This window comes from Portunus trituberculatus, chromosome 9, assembly GCF_017591435.1.
Source record: "Portunus trituberculatus isolate SZX2019 chromosome 9, ASM1759143v1, whole genome shotgun sequence".
Lineage (NCBI taxonomy): Eukaryota > Metazoa > Arthropoda > Malacostraca > Decapoda > Portunidae > Portunus > Portunus trituberculatus.
This window is the reverse complement of record NC_059263.1, coordinates 4,555,001-4,570,000: the sequence shown is the minus strand read 5'-3', so window position 1 is coordinate 4,570,000 and position 15,000 is coordinate 4,555,001. Positions and strand designations below refer to the sequence as shown.

Genomic DNA, 15,000 nt, shown 5'->3' with positions numbered 1-15,000 from the left:
ACACACACACACACACACACACACACACACACACACACACACACACACACACACACACACACACACACACACGCTTTTCTGATTTTTTTTTTCTATTCTCTCCTCTTCCTCCTTCGTGTCTCTTCTGTGCTGCACCTAATCTTATTCCTTTTCCTAATTTTCTTTTTTCTTGCATATCCTCCTCCTCCTCCTCCTCCTCCTCCTCCTCCTCCTCCTCCTCCTCCTCCTCCTCCTCCTCCTCCTCCTCCTCCTCCTCCTCCTCCAAAGACAGGAAACATCAACAAGAAGTAAAAAAAAAGGAAGATAAGTATTTTTTTTCGCTGAAGTTCTGTGTGCCGTCGAGAGAGAGAGAGAGAGAGAGAGAGAGAGAGAGAGAGAGAGAGAGAGAGAGAGAGAGAGAGAGAGAGAGAGTATAAACAGAAACAAAAATTAATTATCTTTTTTTCTTCACAAAATAACAAACATACAAGAATAGCGATGTCCTATTAAGCCAGTCAGCCGTACAGTGTCTCCCTATTCTTCCCTATCCTTCCTTCCTTCCTTCCTTCCTTCCATCACAACACCTGGCCAGCGTCTCTATACCACCCGCCTGGCTGCCTCGATCCTGGCTGTGCACATCTTCCAGCCTCATTACTCGCCCAGGAAGTCTCTCAGCGCATCACCGGGAAGATAAACAAGCCCAAACGTGTTACCGACTTGACTCAACGTGTGATGAGACAAGCAGTGCAGGTTATTAAGTGTCGAAGTTGGATTTACTTTTACACGTAGCCATGTATATCCAAACACACACACACACACACACACACACACACATAGATACACACACACATATACAGACAGCCAGACGCACGTGTTATGGAGGCTGTGATTCACTCAACAACCACAAAGTATGAATGTAAAACAGGTGTATGTGTTTGTGTGTAAACAGATGACTGAATAGAAACATTGATGAAGGGACTGGTAGATAAATGACGCACGGATGAATAGATATAGAGTTAAACAGATTGATTGATAGATAGACAGATAAATCCATAGACAGATAGATAGATAGATAAATAGATAGATAGATTGATAGATAGATGGATAGATATTTAGGTAGGTAGGTAGATAGATAAACAATTCGATAGATGAAAAGATATATAGATAGATAAAAAAAGCCAGAAGAACGGATAGACAGACAGATAATTAAAGAGACAGCTAGATAGATAGATAGATAGATAGATAGATAGACAGACGAGCAGAGAGAAAGGTAGATAGATAAAGACATAGACACGAGAGATAAACAGACAGACAAACATAGGTACAGACACACAGACAAACATATATAAAAGACAACTAAACTGATAAATAGACTTGTTAACTGACCCTCCCTCACACACACACACACACACACACACACACACACACACACACACACACACACACACACACACACACACACACACACACACACACTAAATCATGAACTAACATCGCTGCTTCCTCCCTATAACGAATTCTTTTGTGAATGTGAAAGTAGGCAGCGGTGTACAGGTGAAATGATCGTTAATGATGCTGCACACTGCCCTACACACACACACACACACACACACACACACACACACACACACACACACACAGAGCAAGAGAGAGAGAGAGAGAGAGAGAGAGAGAGAGAGAGAGAGAGAGAGAGAGAGAGAGAGAGAGAGAGAGAGAGAGAGAGAGAGAGAGAGAGAGAGAGAGAGAGAGAGAGAGGAGAGAGAGGAGGAGGAGAGGAGGAGGAGGAGGAGGAGAAACCTGTCCCTATCCTCCTCTTCTTCCTCCTCCTCCTCCTCCTCCTCCTCCTCCTCCTCCTCCTCCTCCTCCTCCTCCTCTCTCTCTAACTCTCACGAGAAGGGAGAGAGAAAAAATTGAAAAAAATTAAAAAAGTAGAAAAAAAAGTAACCAGGAAAAAGGAAAAGTCAGGATGGAAAAAACGAGGAAGAGGAAAAAAAAAATTACAAACTCACTAATTAAAAAACAAAAACAAGCCTTCCCAAGCTTCACCAAACAGCAACAGGTGAAGCTCAGGTGTATGGTAAAGAAGGGGGGGTGATGAGAGGGGAAAAGAGGGAAAAAGGGAAAAAGGGGAAAAGAGGGGAAAAAAGGGAGGAAAAAGGGGAAAAGATTATTAATACGAAAGGAAAGAGAAGAAAAAGCTTACATTATGAGGGGAAGAGGAAAGAAAGGGGAAAAATGTGAAAGTTTCGTGTGAGGGGAAAAATTTAACGTTACAGAATAGTTTATGTGTGGTACTGTTGGTAGTAGTAGTAGTAGCAGCAGTAGTAGTAGTAGTAGTAACATCAGTAGAAGCAGAAGATAAGAAAATTAACCTACGACCAACAACAAAAGACAAAAAGACAAAAAAAAAAAAAAAAAAAAAAAACTAAAACAACAGTAGCAGGAGTAACAGTAGCAGCAGCAGTAACAGCAGCAGCAGCAGTAACAAAACCAGTAGTAGCAGCCCCACCATCAACAAACTCCTTTAGTTAACATCCTCTACTTTGATCTTCGCTTCCTTTAAAAATCTTCTATTGTCTTCCTCGTGTAGAACTTAGAATCCCTCCTCAGGCGCCGCTGAAGGGAGGGACGAGGAGCCTTATTCTCTCCCTACCAGCCCTCGTCCCTACACACACGTAATTTGCTAGTAATGGGGCGCAGTTCAGTAGACACCCTCGTTAAGTATTGAGCGGTCCCTTGGTGCGTGTGTTTTTAAGTACTTGTGGGCGTAGAGGCGAAAAAAAAAATACCTTAGGTGTGTGTGAGTGTGTGTGCTGTAGTCTGACACTTCTACAACACACCTCCACTAATTCAAAAGACTCTAGTTGAAGTTATAAGTGTTGTATATAGTGTTCTTGTAGTTCTGGTGAGAGATAAACGAGATTTCTATACTACTAACATGCGAAACACTCTTGGGAACGCGGGTAAGCATCTGTGAGGGCCCTGAAAGTTGTCGTGGTGAAAGAGAGAGAGAGAGAGAGAGAGAGAGAGAGAGAGAGAGAGAGAGAGAGAGAGAGAGAGAGAGAGAGAGAGAGAGAGAGAGAGAGAGAGAGAGAGAGAGAGAGAGAGAGAGAGAGAGAGAGTCGGGAGGTCAGCAGCAAAAGTTTTCAGAGTTTGGTAATCGATCTGGGAATGAAGTTGGCGGGAGGCAGATCAGTCCAGGTAGGCGCAGGTAGAGAGGCGGTCACCTGGATGATGATTAGGGAGGGATACAAGTACACACACACACACACACACACACACTCTCTCTCTCTCTCTCTCTCTCTCTCTCTCTCTCTCTCAGCATCCATTACTCCTATTCCTCATTTCCCATTCTCTTTTCTTCATCCACTTTCTTTTTTCTCTTCCTCGTATTTTTTTCACTTCTCTCTGTATTCTCTCCTTCATTCTCCTTCCCAATCTCTCTCTCTCTCTCTCTCTCTCTCTCTCTCTCTCTCTCTCTCTCTTCCTCATTTACAATTCTCTTCTACAATTCTCTTCTATCCACTTCATCCTTCTACTAATATTCCTCTCATCTCTTCCATTTACTACTCTCTCTCTCTCTCTCTCTCTCTCTCTCTCTCTCTCTCTCTCTCTCTCTCTCTCTCTCTCTCTCTGTCACCTGTCAGCAGCCGAGGCCGTGGTGGAACTAGCGGAGGAGGCGGCGGAGGAGGAGCCCGGCGGTAAGAGGTGGTGGTCGAGGTCAATGCTCAGGTCACCAATCCTGTGCACCACGGCAGCATCTATAACCTTGTTCAGCGTGGTCATGGCCGTAAACTGAAGCTCCTGCACCCCTGCCAGGAGGGAGGAGCACAGCTTCACCAGGAGACACATAGCAGCGGCACCCTCACCTCGCTTCCCCGCCGCCCCTGATACTCCTGCAGCGTCGCCGTCAGCCCCTCCGTTGCTAAAAGAGCCGCTGCCGTTGGTCGTGCAGAGAAGCTCCAGGATGTTCTGTGTAGGGGTGAAAAGGGGGTTATTGTAATGTAGGGGTGTGTAGGGGTGAAAAAATGGTGTTTTCTTATATGTAGGGGTGTGTAGGGGTGAGAAAAGGGTGTTATTTTATTTGCAGGGGTGAAAACGGGTGTTATTTTAATGTAGGGATATGCAGGGGTGAAAAAAGGGTGTTATGTATGTGTAGGGGAGTGTAGGGGTGAAAACGGGGTGTTATTGTAATGGGGTGACAGACAGACAGACAGACAGACAGATAGATAGATAGATAAATAGATAGATAGATAGATAAGCAGACAGAAAGACCAATTTTAATAAGTCCGATTTTAAGACAATTTACCGACGTTTCACCATTATATCTACAATTTTAAGTCTATTTTTCACGTTTTCACTCATGGTTTGTTGTTACACCTGAAAATCCAGTGTGTGTTTCAAATTTTGTGTCTATTTTACCAGTGTATCAATAAACTCATTCCAGTCTGTATTTTGATACTTTTCTGAGGCAATTTTACTATGACACTTTGCTATGATACGTTACTATGGTAGTCCACTCCATGATACTTTACTATGACACACTCTGACACACTATGACACTTTTATTATGACACGTTGCTATGACACTCCACTATGACACACTATGACACGTTACTATGATACTCCACTATGATACACTATGACACTTTACTATGACACACTCTGACACTTTTATTGACACGTTACTATGACATACTATGACACGTTACTATGACACTCCACTGACACGTTATTATGACACACTCTGACACGTTACTATGACACACTCTGACACGTTACTATGACACTCCACTGACACGTTATTATGACACACTCTGACACGTTACTATTACACACTCTGACACGTTACTATGACACTCCATTGACACGTTACTATGACACACTCTGACACGTTACTATGACACTCCACTGACACGTTATTATGACACACTCTGACACGTTACTATGACACTCCACTGACACGTTACTATGACACTCCATTGACACGTTACTATGACACACTCTGACACGTTATTATGACACACTCTGACACGTTACTATTACACACTGACACGTTACTATGACACTCCATTGACACGTTACTATGAGACACTCTGACACGTTACTATGACACACTATGACACGTTACTATGACACTCCACTGACACGTTACTATGACACACTATTGACACGTTACTATGACACACTATGACACGTTACTATGACACTCCACTGACACGTTATTATGACACACTCTGACACGTTACTATGACACACTATTGACACGTTACTATGACACGTTACTATGACACACTATTGACACGTTACTATGACACACTCTGATACGTTACTATGACACACTCTGACACGTTACTATTACACACTCTGACACGTTACTATGACACTCCATTGACACGTTACTATGACACACTCTGACACGTTACTATGACACACTCTGACACACTATGACACTTTCATTATGACACGTTTCTATGACACTTCAATATGACACACTATGACACTTTACTATGACACGTTACTATGACACACTATGACACTTTACTATGACACACTCTGATACACTATGACACTTTTATTATGACACGTTGCTATGACACTATGACACTTTACTATGATACTCCACTATGATACACTATGACACACTCTGACACGTTACTATGACACACTCTGACACTTAAACAGTTCCTCTCTTTTCATCCTTTATTCATTTATCGATCTGTATTTCTTTATTTAATTTTATCTTTATTTCACTTATTTATTTATTTTTTGAGGTGCCTTCCTTCTGTCTACCTGTCAGTCACCTTTAATTGTCACTTTTATTTCCACCTGTCACCTTGATCTCTACCTGTCTCTACCTGTCAGTCACCTTGATTTCTTCCTGTCATCTTTATTTCTTCCTGTCATTCCTTATCTCTGTCATCTTTATTTCTATCCATCATCCTTTATTCATCTATCTATCTTTATTTCTTTATTGAGTTTTGTCTTTATTTTGTGTTTCTTTTTGGCGGTGTTTTCCTTTTCTCTCTCTCTCTCTCTCTCTCTCTCTCTCTCTCTCTCTACGTGTCACCTTTAAAAGAGTCTGCATGTTTTCTATTTTGTTTGTTTACACTTCCCCCTTCAGTTTGTATTGTCCCAGACCAGACAGGAAAAGTTATAATATTGACTCTCTCTCTCTCTCTCTCTCTCTCTCTCTCTCTCTAGGCCTTTCTCAGCAAAACTTCTCCCTTTCCTGTGATATGCAACTTTTTAAACTCTTTCCTCTTGTAAGTATTTGTTTAGTCTGTACAAACACACTACCAACTTCCATTTTCTCTCTTTTTTTTATTTTTCTTCCTGTGTTAGTGAGTGTTTTTGTTGTTTTTGTTGTTGTTGTTGTTGTTGTTGTTGTTGTTGTTATTCCTCCTTCTCCTCTAACTCTTCTTCTTCTTTTTTTTTTTCTTGTTCTTCTTCTTCTTGTCATTTTATCGATTGTTGTTGTTGTTGTTGTTGTTGTTGTTGTTGTTGTTGTTGTAGCTTCCCCTTCCTAACTTTGATCGTTAAGTGTTGTTATTGTTGTGTCAGTCTGTGTGTGTGTGTGTGTGTGTGTGTGTGTGAGAGAGAGAGAGAGAGAGAGAGAGAGAGAGAGAGAGAGAGAGAGAGAGAATCATTTCAGTGTTACTATTAACATTTTCATATATAGCACATATTTTCTTCTCAACAAACCCACCTCTCCCTCTCCCTCTCCCTCTCTCCCACCTTCTCCATCCTTCAGGTAAGAGAGTCATCAACACACCTGTCAAACCTTACTAATTGCCTGCATATATTCCTCTCCCCTCTCACCTGTCTACCTGTCACTCTACCTTCCTCTCCTCTCCCTCTGCGTCTGTCTCCCGGCCTGCCCACCTGCCCTCTTACCTGCTTACCTGTCAATTAAGGAAGGGAAAGAGAGGAACCAAAAGTACAGGAAACATCTTCACTTTTTACCTGTAATTAGGAGGAGGAGGAGGAGGAGGAGGAGGAGAGATAGGTAAGGAAAGAGGGAGGAAAGGATGAAAGAGAGAGTTGTGTAAGAGAGAGTTGTATAAGAGAGAGAGAGAGAGAGAGAGAGAGAGAGAGAGAGAGAGAAGAGGTATCTGGAAAAAAAAAATGAAAGCAAAGAGGAAGGGGAGGAGAAGAAGGGAGAGAGAAGAGGAAGAGGAGGAAGATACAAGGGAAAGAGATGAAAACACAAAAAGTAGAGGATAAGACGACAGAAATAGAATACATAGATAAAAATACCGTGAGAGAGAGAGAGAGAGAGAGAGAGAGAGAGAGAGAGAGAGAGAGAGAGAGAGATGAGAATAAAGAGAAAGAGGGTAGATAAATAAAAATAGTAAAAGAGAGTAGGAGAAAAAGATTAAAAGAACAAACACTAGAGAGACAAAGAGAGAGAGAGAGAGAGAGAGAGAGAGAGAGAGAGAGAGAGAGAGAGAGAGAGAGAGAGAGAGAGAGAGAGAGAGAGAGAGAGAGAGAGAGAGAGAGAGAGAGAGAGAGAGAGAGAGAGAGAGAGAGAGAGAGAGAGAGAGAGAGAGCCGCAGGTGTAGAGAAGAGACAAAGTACTGATCTTAATTGGCTGTCACTCAGGTAGGACATTCCCTTCGTCAGTAGCGCCCTTCCCTCAATGCCCTTCACCTTTTTCCCCTCATTTATCCCCCAGGAAAGGAAAAAATGTCCCTTTATGTCCTCTGATGCAAGAAACGCCAATTTGTTTTTCCCTTGAGTTCCTTTGTGTTGGCTCTCCCCCACACACACACATTCTCTCTCTCTCTCTCTCTCTCTCTCTTCTTGTACCCACTTACCCTCTTCATCTACTTCTATTAATGTTTGTCTTTTCTTCCCCTTCACTTTCTATTCTGGCATTCTTCCCCTCTATTCCCATCACAAACTGCTCCTATCATCCTTCCTTGTTTCCTATTCCTTGCACATTTCCAGTCCCCTTTCCTCATACACCTTATTGTTACTTCCTTATGTGCTTTATTCAAAAACGCTTCTCTCTCTCTCTCTCTCTCACTGCGATTATTTTCAAAGACCACAGAGACGATAAGACGAGTTCTGAAGAGTATTTGCCTTGTTGGTAACGCACAAAACTTATTAACACGTTCTTAGAATCACAGAAACATCCTTAAAAACTCGTGTCACTTCAAATAGAACCTCTAGACTATTTGTCCTGTTAATAATGTAGAAAACTTATTAACATGTCACTAGAATCACAGAAAAACCCTTAAAAACCCGTGTCACTTCAAATGGAACCTTTAAAAAGAATATTTGTCCTGTTAATAATGAAGAAAACTTGTTAACATGTCCCTAGAATCACAGAAAAATCCTTAAAAACCCGTGTCACTTCAACTAGAGCCCTCTGAAAATAGTGAAGGTGCTATGAGGCGCGGAATTAAGAATATGGGTCTATGTCTCGCACTGACTTATATCCCTTTGCACCCGCTTGTACCTGGCAGTCCCCGGTGCGTACCTTGAGGAGATGGTGTAGGAGGGAGCTGAAGCAGGTGTGCAGATGTGCCTCAGTGCAGCGCTCGTAGAAGTCCAGGATGTTGGCGGCGGACGCGAGCAGGTGGCGTGTTATGAATCCCAGGCACTCCACACTCCCGCTCAGCCGCTTCAGGAGTGCAATGCTGCGCTCAGCCTCCGCCACCGTAGTCTTGGCTGCGGGGCGTGAGGGAGAGGAGGTCAACGGGGTGAAGGAGGTTAGTGAATCAGAGCAATGGGGTGAGGGAGCGATGGGGTGAGGGGTGAAGGGGTGGGAGGCTTAACGTTACATCAGGGTGGGGTAATTAAGGGCGCGGTGGGTCGGGTCAGGCAGGGGATAAGGGTGTGAGAGGGATCAGGGAGGTTAGCGGCTGAGACCACTGTAATGAGAGGCGAGGTGGGGGAGGCTGTTGGGGTTCCAGCAGTGTAGGAGGGAGATAAAGGGCGTGCTGGGTGAGGAAGGTGACGGGATTGGCGAGGCTGGCTGCTTCCCTCAGCCCTCCGGGCCGGGAGGCGTGGCGGCGGAGTGAGATGGGAGGGATCTGGGGCGCGGCGTGGGGATCAAGGGGAATCAGGCCACGCGACATCTGGTGATTCAGTGTTCAGCATTAGTAATGATGTATTAAGACGTAAGTCCCCGGAAAGCTGCCTGTGTTCCGCCGCGACGCCTGTTTGCCGCCCCCTCCCAAGACGCCACCCCCGCCCCTCCGGCCACACTCGCCCACCTTCCTCCCCAACAGTTGCCGCCTCGTCTTGGTGCAGCCATCACCATCCCACACCTCCCATCACTAAGCTCGGCCCTGGGAAGGGCCGCCCAACCTGCCGCTCACTCACCGCCGTCCTCGGAGTCCATGCCCTCCTCGTGCAGCTGACGAATTCTCCTGCGGCTGCCCAGGTGACTCAGCGTCTCCCACGTCAGTTCCTGGGCCAAGAGAGTTTGTGGTGAGAGGGTTGAGGGAGAGGGTGAGGGTGAGGATGGGTCAGCACTGTGGAACAAGGGCGGGAACAGCAACAGTGCCGGCGGGCAGCAGCACTCACCTTGCTGCGGTAGTCAGGTCCAGGGCCAGTGGCAGATCCCCCGCGGCTCCTGACGCTGCCAGAGGTGGTAAGCAACGCCGCGCTGGGTTCTGCTGAGGGCATGCCGCCAGCGTCCTCCTCTCGCTCTCCCCTCACTGCCCCAGCGCGCCCCGGCGCCACCCGCCCACGCAAACTGGATGATGCAGCGGCTGGGGCGGCGGTAGCGGCAGCGGGGCAGGCAGTGGCGGCGGCAGCAGCGGCGGTGGTGCTCTTGTCCCTACTGGTCACGCCCTGGAGGCGCCGCAGCAAGTTGGATGACTGACGGACGGGCGCGGAGGCCAGGTCCCGACTGGAGGATGTGACCGGGTCTGGCTCAGGCCGTGCAGGCGGCTCGAAGGTGGCCAGGCAGTCCAGCACCAGCTGCTCCTGAAGCCTGCGGGAGGTGAGGGGGAGGGTTACCAGTAGTGGGTGGGCAGTGGAGGGACTGGGTGAGGCAAGACATGAAGGGTGACTGACGAGAGTGTATTAACGGTGGTGTACTTACTTGACCAGGGCGGGCTGCAGGTGCAGGGGCGTGGTGCCCGCCGTGTTGGGCCGCGAGATGGGAGCGCCGAACTCCAACAGGTCAAGTACGCTCTCCCAGGCCACATGCATCTGGCAGGCCGCCAGGTGCAGCGGAGTGTTGCCAAAGGTATCGGTGACTCCCGCCGAGGCACCGTACTTGAGGAGGAGGTAGGTGATGGCAGAGTGGCCGCGCGCCGCCGCCAGGAACAGCACAGGCAGCGTGTACAGGTAATCCCGCGTGTACAGGTCAGCGAATGTGAGGCGCGTGCCCTCGCTGCTCGTGTACGTCACCAAACGCTCGCGGGGCACGTCAGGATTCAGCACCAGGAACCTGGAAGTGGCGGACGGGTCCCCCGCACCGCTGTTCGCTTCGTGTCTCCTGCTGGAGGAGGTGGTGCCGTGGCGGCCAGCGCCCTCCCAGGTGCAGGGATGCACGTCGGAGAAGGTGAAGTAGCGGGGCTCAGAGCGGTCCCTCTCCCCGCGCGGCTCCGCCAGACGCGTGGTGCTGTTCTCCGTGGAGATGACGGGCCGCGGCACCAGCAGCCATGACGCCGATCCCGCCACCGTCAGCCGCACCTGCTGGAAGGGCGGGAGACGGGAGGTCAGCATCACCCACCACCACACCACCATAACCATCATCAAAAGCAGCACCACCACCACACAACACCGGCCTGGTCACCTACCTGCTGGCTGTCCAGGGAAAAGGACCGCTGCCGCTGGAAGGTCACCTCGCTGGACTTGACTACCGCCGAGTGTCTCCTCTTGTAGGCAGGCTTGTCCCTGCTAGCGGCGGCCTTGTCGGTGACGCCCGGCACCCACGACACACGCCGCGTGGAGCTGTCCTTCCGCGCCACCCCCTCCTCCCGTGACACCTCGGGCCGCGGGTCCTCCTTGATGATGCTGCGCCCCTCTGCCGTGCACGGTGACCTGCTCTTCTCCTTACCTCGCTCTCCACCACCCGCACCCCGCCCCGCCGGCGCCGCTGCCGCCGCCACTGACTGCTCACTGGCGATCCCCGTCCTCGGCCGCTCCTCAGACGCGCCATTCCGCCAGGGGCGCCCACCAGACATTTTCTTCAGAGAGTCGCTACGGGCCTCCAGGCCGTGCGGCTCCTTCCTGGCGGCGGCGCTCACGTCGGCGCGGGAGCGGCCCCGCTCATCGTCCACACGCACAGCGTCCCCAATCCCGAACTGTCGGGGCAGCGGTCGGGGTCGCAGCCGCACCTCGGGGTCACTGTAGGGAACGGGCGGCGGCACGAAGTGGATGGGCGAGGCTGCCCTTGGGGAGGGCGCGCGGGGACTGCCCCGATCACACCCCGCCAGCGGGGAGGACGGCCGGGAGAATGGCCTGGGGGAGCCCGAGCGGGGCGAGCAACGCGGAGAGCCTCTGGGAGAGCCTCGTGGGGAGGCCCTGGGTGAGGAGCGAGGTGACGGGGAGCCCATGAGGGAACCGTGGCCCGTGTTGAGGGAGCGGCGGTCCACGCTGAGGACGCTGGTGGGGGACACCCGCGGGGATAGGCGCTGCCGAGGCCCCGGGGCCGTGCCCCCAGTGCCTCCGCCACCTCCCAGGGACAGCACGCCCCCCCGGTTGGGTTCCACGCCATACCGCAGCAGCAGCCTTACCACGTCGGTGGCCCCGTGGTCCACTGCCAGGTGCAGGGCGTTGGTGAAGACTCCGGGCACACCGCCCCCGTCTGTGTTGTCACTGCTCGCCTCGCTGCGGTGGTCGAACCTGCCGACACCCGCCGCCTTACTCACCCGCCCGTGCCCTGTGTCAGCGCCTCCCCCGGGGGAATCGCGGGCCAGCTTCCTGGTTCGCCGCGACGCCCCCAGGCGAGAAACTATTACAGCTGAAACTTTGCGGCGCGACGTTGCGGATGGCAGGCTCTGAGACCACGCCGCCCCCACGCCCGCCACTTGTCACAACCACAATGCTCACAACAACAACAACAACGTAACACAACACAACACAACAAGCATCAAGTGAGCATAGTCACACCCCACCTCCCCTCACCTCCATCATCCCGTCCCTCCACTCCCCTCCCCCCACCACCACCACCAGCCACACGACAAACTCGTCCCGCCAAAGTTACTGAAAACACCGAAATGATGCACTGACAACATCATCCACGCATGTAATGACCCCACCTCACCACCACCACCACCACCACCACCACCACCACCTGAACCCACTACACACCTGCGGCGTCACATTCAGGATGCTCTAAACATACAAAAAAAAAAGAAAATAAAGAGAAACATTCCGATATTTCTTTATCATTCCCAAGTGTAAACATCGCTCGCAGTGTTGTTGCCTCTTCATCGTGTTGCTCCCCCACTCCTCGCCCCGCCCCGCCTGCCCCACCCCGTCTTCCCTCAATACCTGAAAGCCTCAGCAACGCAGCGCACACAAAACCTTCCCCAGCCACCAATGAGCCACACGCCACGCCGCTTGATGCTACACACGTCACCACCACCACCACCACCATCACCACCACCACCACCACCACTTCACTCACGCCGCCTCACAAATAGAAAACCTGAAAAGCCACACCTATCAATCACCTTCCTTCATCTATTATATCACCTGCTCTGCTTTATATACCTCAAACTGCACACCTGCTTCCCTCCCCCACCACCACACACCTGTACGTCTACCCTGACATAAACACACCTGTACACCTGTAACTACACACACACACACACCTGTCCCACGCCACACATACACACAAATACAAAAACATGATCAACAAAATTCTTACACAGTTGAAGTAAAGAGAGATTAAATAAAGAGACACGTTAAATACTAAATGCTGTATGTCACTCCGATCACCACCTCAGTACACACACACACACACACACACACACACACACACACACACACACACACACACACACACACACACACACACAGCTAAACACACCAATCCACCCTATACCCTTTCCTACACACACACACACAGCCTTACCTATCACCACATCCCACTTCCCTCACCCCTCACCTGTCACCCGCCTCACCTCACCTCAGCCTCTCATCGCTTACCTGTCAATGAGGGTTTGGGACTTGCGTAGTAGAATCTCCACGTCCTGAGACACGCAGCGACTCCCAGTATCGCACGACCATTTATCCAAGATGCTCCCGTGCAGGTCAATCTGAGGACACCACGTCATCGTCAGGAGCCGCAGCAGGAGGAAGAGGAGGAACAGGAAGAAAAGGAGGCAGGGATAAAGGATACGAGGAGTAGAAAATAAATGGGAGAGGAAAAAGGAAGAGGTACGACTAAAGAGATGAACAAACAGGAAGAAGAGGAGGCAGGGAGAATTGCACAACAATCAAGTGAAGGAGAAATAAAGAATACGAGGAAGAGAAAAGAAATGGAAGAGGAAAAGGAAGAGGTACGAACAAAGGGACGAACAAACAGGTCAAGTTGAGTAAAGAAGAGGAGAAATTTCAAGGAAGGAATGAAGGAAGGAAGGAAGGAAGGAAGGAGGGAGGGAAGGGAGAGAAGATAGATAAAACTCGAGACGAGCGGAAATTTAAGAGATGGAAGAGGAAGAGGAGGAGGAAGAGAAGTGGCAGAAGCAAGGAAGGGAAGAAAAATGAGCACAGAGGAGAAGGAGGAGGAGGAGGAGGAGAAGGAGGAGATAACATGGAGATGACTGATGAGTGAGAGGAAAGTGAGAGCAAACGGTAAGAGGGAGAGGGAACGAGGCAAACAAGATGAAGAGAGAGAGAGAGAGAGAGAGAGAGAGAGAGAGAGAGAGAGAGAGAGAGAGAGAGAGAGAGAGAGAGAGAGAGAGAGAGAGAGAGAGAGAGAGAGAGAGAGAGAGAGAGAGAGAGAGAGAGAGAGAGAGAGAGAGAGAGAGAGAGAGAGAGAGAGAGAGAGAGAGAGAGAGAGAGAGAGAGAGAGAGAGAGAGAGAGAGAGAGAGAGAGAGAGAGAGAGAGAGAGAGAGAGAGAGAGAGAGAGAGAGAGAGAGAGAGAGAGAGAGAGAGAGAGAGAGAGAGAGAGAGAGAGAGAGAGAGAGGCAGAATAATGAGGTAACGGATATATGGAAGGTAAGAAACACCCTTTCTCTCCTCCTCCCATCTCTCTCTCTCTCTCTCTCTCTCTCTCTCTCTCTCTCTCTCTCTCTCTCTCTCTCTCTCACTTTCCCAGCCACAATTCCTCTTACCAAAGATGCGGAAGTAAGTGGGAAAAGATGTAAAATCTGAGGAGAGAGAGAGAGAGAGAGAGAGAGAGAGAGAGAGAGAGAGAGAGAGAGAGAGAGAGAGAGAGAGAGAGAGAGAGAGAGGGAGAGGGGAAAGCAATCTTGAGAGAAAGTGAGAAACTTAGCAAGAGGCGATTAAGAGGCAAGGATTTTCTCACAGTGGTTGAGAAAGAAAGAATGAAGGAAGGAAAAAAGTAAGAAAGGAAGGAAAGAAGGAAGGAAGGAAAGAAAGAAGGAAGAAAGGAAGGAAAAAAGGAATAAAAAAGGAAGGAAGAAAAGAAGAAAGAAGGAAGGAAGGAGAGAAGAAAAGAAAGTAAGGAAAAAAGGAAGGAAAAAGGAGGAGGAAGGAAGGAAGGAAGGAAGGAAGGAAGGAAGAAAGAAGGAAAGGAAAGAAGAAAAGAAAAAAGAGAGATAGAGATAAAAGAAAGGAGCGAAGGAGAGGAAACATTCAAGGACGAAGAAAGAAGGAAGAGAAAGAAGGCCAGAAGCAAACGAAGGAAGAGAAAAAGCAAGGAAAATAAAGAAAAGAAGGAAGATAAGCAAAAAATACAAAAAATAACAAAAAGGAAGGAAAATAATAGGAAAATGGAAAAAAGGAAGCAAGAAAAGGAGAAACAAAAGTGAAAGAAGTGAAGTAAGGAAGAGAGAAGGAAGGAAATGAAAGAAGAAAAGGAAAAGGTGACAAGAATGAGGTTGATTATAAAAGAGAGAAGGAAAACTGAAGTAGGA

General features: G+C 48.8%; 1 protein-coding gene across 1 annotated transcript in view; it reads right to left on the bottom strand.

Annotated features, from left to right (window-relative positions):
- The window catches only part of LOC123501489, a gene marked incomplete at its 3' end in the record, with an annotated part of 112,762 nt that overhangs the window by 844 nt on the left and 96,918 nt on the right, over positions 1-15,000 (bottom strand). Inside the window, exons 5-11 of the mRNA XM_045250335.1 lie at positions 13,105-13,214; positions 10,746-11,793; positions 10,043-10,641; positions 9,520-9,931; positions 9,316-9,403; positions 8,468-8,658; positions 3,620-3,951 (exon numbers count right to left, since the gene is read on the bottom strand). Coding sequence (XP_045106270.1) covers positions 3,620-3,951; positions 8,468-8,658; positions 9,316-9,403; positions 9,520-9,931; positions 10,043-10,641; positions 10,746-11,793; positions 13,105-13,214 — 2,780 coding nt within the window. The remainder of the gene's footprint in view (positions 1-3,619; positions 3,952-8,467; positions 8,659-9,315; positions 9,404-9,519; positions 9,932-10,042; positions 10,642-10,745; positions 11,794-13,104; positions 13,215-15,000) is intronic.